At 48.4% G+C, this 5053-nt stretch overlaps 1 protein-coding gene across 1 annotated transcript; it reads right to left on the bottom strand.

The window, feature by feature from the left end:
- Nucleotides 1-570: 570 nt before the first annotated feature.
- Nucleotides 571-1347, bottom strand: N0V96_010233 (uncharacterized protein; the record flags this gene model as incomplete). The annotated part of the gene is made up of 1 exon (XM_053198914.2): nt 571-1347. The coding sequence occupies one exon, from the start codon at nt 1345-1347 to the stop codon at nt 571-573; it is 777 nt and encodes a 258-aa protein (XP_053043659.2).
- Between the last annotated feature and the right edge of the window lie 3706 nt (nt 1348-5053).

Genomic DNA, 5053 nt, shown 5'->3' with positions numbered 1-5053 from the left:
TTGGAGTTCCACTTTACGAGTACAGACAGGAATCGCCTAACTTCTGTCTTGATCTTGGCGCGTGGGGTGCTGTGGTTATGGGTGGTTGGGAAAGAAAGGTACGCCTTACAGGGGAGCTAGCAAAGCAGGCCAAGATGTACATCAATCAGACGCTGATATACACGCCTGACGACTTTCATCTAGCACTAGAAGCGGCTAACCCCGTCGGGCCTGGCTCTGATGAGTTATTCAAGCAAATCGTTGAGGCCGCGCAAAAAGGGTCGGTTTCGTGAGCCTGTTGTTTGTGTAGAATTTGGCGCTTCAACCCTGAGAACCGACCTGCGGATATCGTAAGGTAAAGGAGCAGTAGTTTGTAAAATCTGGAAGATAGCCTCCATCACAAGTCAGTCTGCGTGCGAAAAGTCCATATGCGTTTGTGAATGCGTCTTATGGAGATGTTTCAAATGGACTACGACAGTCGAGGTATTTCTATGATTGCTAGTCTTCAAACGGACACGAGACCCCTAGAAAGCTCCATTCTTAAGCCACGGATGGCATTGCCGAAAGGATCTTCAACTAAAAATACAACCTTTAGAGCTCTTTCTCTACCTCATCCGCAATCTCGTTGATCTGCTCAATAAACTTTTCCACCTCAGTGATGAAAGCCGAATGCCCACCAGGATTTCTCAGAACTCTCTTGAGCGTCGGAATTGTCGAGATGATTTGCTCTTGCGTGTCTGGGGATATTGTCCGGTCTTTCTCGCAAAGGATGTAATAAACAGGAACCGTCAGTTCCTCCGAACCGACAGACGCCGGACCCAAGAGAGCCTCTTGCGATTGCGGCAGCAATGTCGCCATGCACTCATCAGCCAGCTTGTCGTCCATATCAGGGCCGTAGAACGCGGCCTTGGCCTTGGCGTTTGCCATCACCAGTCCATCAGCGATATCGACAATATCTAAGCCGGGGGGCAGCACGCTCAGTGCACTGGCGCCGGCTTTCGGGGGCATGTTGGCTGTCACGAAGACGATAGCGCGGATGCCGCCCTTGAGACCCTGTGCTGCTCTTTCCTTGACCGAGTAACCTTTGGCTGCGATGGTCAACGGGCTTCCGCCATATGAGTGCGCCAACGCAAGGAACTCTTTGCCCTGTTCCAGGTAGGGGGCAAGTTCGGCTTGGATATTCCGGGCATCGTCGTCAACGGTGATTTTGGGATCGGTTCCCACACTGGGATGGCGGACAGCAACAACTGGAGAAAACTCAGCCTTCTCGAGCCGAGCTTTGGCGAGGTCAAAACAAGCGGGGAGGTGGAAGCCCCCGTGGGCGAAAACAATGCCCAATGATCTGGATGCGTATGCCACGGAAGACATTGTGCTTGAAGGCCAAGTTATTTCCTTTGATGATGAATGATGTGAGTTGAATTGAGAACGTGTCTCTGGGGCTTTTACAATACAGTTTCTGTGAGCGTTCTGGCTTATTGCTCGGGCAGACAACTCTGACTCAAGATTGAGATGTGAGGGAAATGTTGATCATCTAATGGACGGGTCCCAAACTTCCATTAGTCTTAACCTTGCAGTCTTGGTGGGACAAGTGAGTCGCTTAACAATCCGATACAATGTGGCATTCCTTCAAAGGGACGAGCCCCCAGTAGAGACTGACTTCATTCATGGGGATAACGCGAGAAGCATACCAATCAAGTGTAACGGACCGCTTCGGAACCGGTGATTTTAAACAACCAACAGCCTCATCTTTGGTTTAATCCCTTAGCTCCAATACCATCAAGATGAAAGCTATTGACCAATTAAAAAGTAACGAGCTTTTAGGAATCGGCCAGATAGATAATAACTCTGGCAACGCTAGACATTCTGTGCAAAATCCTGAGAAAGATAGCATTTGTTGTTCCGCGCTTTGAGAAAGAGAGTTTGCTTGACTCGGGACGAACGATTACATGCGGCATCGTGAAGATTTATTGTGGTGCGGCCCACGGATCGCGGCATCGTGACGAATGGATTCCAGGGTGAAAGACAAGGGTCCCAGGTACCGGATCGAACGGCGCAGCTCCGCGCGCAACGCCGGTATGATTGCGGAATTATACTCGCTAACACCGCAGTTCAGCAAAAAGAAATGTCCTTCTCCAATTAGTCGTCAGTTTTGTTCTGTGCTAACAATAAGTTTATATCACTTTTGACTTACAAAATTCTCACCGCTCCTTGACAGTGCTTTCAGTTGGCATTCGGCAAACTACTTTCCCATCGGACAAGTTGCGCCAGGCCCGTCAAAAAGCACAATATGTCGGACGTCACATATTCTTCCGCAGAAAATATTGCAAGGGTTCTAATTGTACCTCATGCTGTTTTCAGTGTTCTGGCAACCGTCCTGGTTGGCATGCGACTTTACGTCACTAGAATTGTAGCCAAGTCGCCATGGACTTTCGACGAACATGTCGCCATCGTAGCATTGGTGAGAGGGCCCGTACTCTGAAGCACTCGTAGCATTAAGAGCCATCATTCGCTAATGGATGAGTTACACAGATTGCCAATCACATCATGCTGATTACTGAAGGTATCTGTAAGTTATTGCTTGCAGTTCATGGGCACCCCCTTCTATCGAGGCCCATGGTTCTCTGCGCCTGCCCTTCATCGCACCATTTTACTGATGAAGCCTTGCAGCGGTAGAGTATGGCCTGGGAACAGATGTCAATCAAATAGTGGAATTATATCCGGGTGGTGTTTCAGCATTCTTGAAGGTATGTCATATCGCTCTTTGGAAGAACATTAAGGACGCGTAGCTACAAAGCTTTCAGGCCACTGTGCACCAAAGTTTATAGATTGACTTATAACTTCATAGTGTATCCTCGTCTTGGAAATTCAATATGCTATTGCATGTCCGTTGTCCAAGATGGCAGTTCTCGCGATGTTCTACAGGATTTTCTCCGCATCCAAATTGCTTCGGTATAGTATTTGGGCTATCACTGCCATGCTCATTGGATGGTGTATTGCCGTTATTATGGTCAGCAGTAAGTCCAATTCTCAACGAGGCATAGATGACTAAGACCGCTTTTGTATTGACGCCGCTAAATAGTATTTTCTTGTACTCCGATCCCTCGCTTTTGGGATCGGACCATCCCTGGGACATGTATCAACTCGAGCAATTTCTTCATCGGCATCACAGTTCCGAACATCATCTTCGACATCCTTACGGTTGTGCTTCCCATTCGCGAGGTCTGGGCACTGCAGATGGGGAGGGAGAAAAAGCTTGCTATCAGTGGTGTCTTTCTTTTAGGAGGCAGGTAAGTCAACTCGACCTTCGCCGTGAAGCCACAGAGAGATGATGGCTAACACGAGTTGTTCGAAAAGCGTAGTGCTCGCATCCGTCGCACGTCTCATCCTATTCGCCATCTATCGCCCCGGCCAAGGAACCACTGGTAACAACATCAGTCAAACGGTCATTATACCTCACGCTGCATCCGCCGTGGAGACTTGCCTGGCTATAATCGGAGCTTGTCTCCCGCCATGCGCACCGCTCTTCCGGCGTTGGCTTGGTGGTGTTGTCAGCGTCGTTAGTTCGGGTGAACGGTATGGCTCTCGCTCAGCCAGGAAGAAGGGGCCTGATGCACAGGGGAAGTCTTCAGCCTCCAAGAACTTCAATACTCTCGTCACAATTGGCAAAATTTCCAATCGCGGTGGTCATATGAAGCGATCGAAAGAACAGGATGATCTCGACGGCTCGTTTGAGCGCCTTGAAGACAGCAATAGCCTGCAGGGCTCTACTGACGGGTTGTACGTGAACGGCAATGGAGTTGCAAAGAACGAAGGCGGTATTCACTCCGAGAATGGCATCCATGTCCAGCGAGATGTTTGTGTTGAACGCAGTGGTAAGGTCACGTCAAGAGATGTTAAGGACTGGGTTGTGGGCGACATACAGTTAGATGACATGCCCGCTCAAGGTGCATCTTCTAAGCAACAAGTGGGCCTTGCTAGATAACTGTCAAGTTGCAAGTTTCAATATATTCATAATCTCCAATGAGGAACCAGTGACAGATTTTATTGAAAATTCCCTCGAAGTCGGTACTAATATGAAACCACGGATATTGATGTCTCTGGATACGAGCTGACATATGTAGTAGCCATTCCGCATTCGAGGGCCGGACTTGAATTCTACCACAACGTCTTGTGGCCGTTCCGAGGCACAACTCTTCTCAGCGATCGACGGCCATCAGCAGACTAATGTATTTAGAGAAGGTCGGGTAAGTTTAACGCCATCGGACGATGCGACCTATTCATCATTTTGCGACGAAGCCAGACGCTCGGGGGTTACAATGTGTTAATATCAAATTGAGTGACGGCAGAAGCAACACATGTACGAATCACCGCTGCTTGATTACTCCTACCTCGTAGAATATGAAAAATATATAAAGCTGCTTGTAAGTCCCATGAAAAAAATGTAGACATATGCTGTTCTTCCCGGAATACAACTGCCCACCCTTTGAGCGTGAAGTTTCACCGCAGCAGCTATCAACCCCTCTTCAAACAAACCGTTCATCTGCAAAAAATGGCTCTCAAATGCAACAAACTTGCAGGCAAGGAGCAATATGTATAATCAACCTTGTTTCGACCGTCACTGGTTTGATTGGTGTCTTACGCATGAATGCCCTTCGTGATATTGTACTTTTTACGTGGTATACGATACTCGCATTGCTCTTAGCTCTTCACGCATAACCTAATTGCTTAGAACACCCGGTCTTGTGTTGGTATGTTTTTATCGAGCGATTGGAGCTGAATTCTTATATTTCTGCAGTACTTGGAAACGGTGGCATTAATGAGTGACTTCAGATGGCGCGATGCCTTCCGTGCATTCGGTTTCCTCCGGTGGCACATCCGAGAAGAAAGCCCCATGAGCAGCATCTAGGGAAGCCTGAAAGGCAACGTGATTAAACGGTACCTGTGTCTTCTCGTACCTCACATCATTTAATGCCTGCTGAACTACCTTATCAAGAGAATCCCAGCTCACGGGAGTGCGCTGGAAAAGTCGACCGTCGTCTCTGCCACTGTAGGGAGAAATGGCGTTGTCATGTAT

Source organism: Colletotrichum fioriniae (assembly GCF_027942845.1).
Source record: "Colletotrichum fioriniae strain IMI 355084 chromosome Unknown scaffold_14, whole genome shotgun sequence".
Lineage (NCBI taxonomy): Eukaryota > Fungi > Ascomycota > Sordariomycetes > Glomerellales > Glomerellaceae > Colletotrichum > Colletotrichum fioriniae.
Note: the sequence above shows the minus strand (reverse complement) of the source record. Positions and strands in the feature narration are given on the sequence as shown.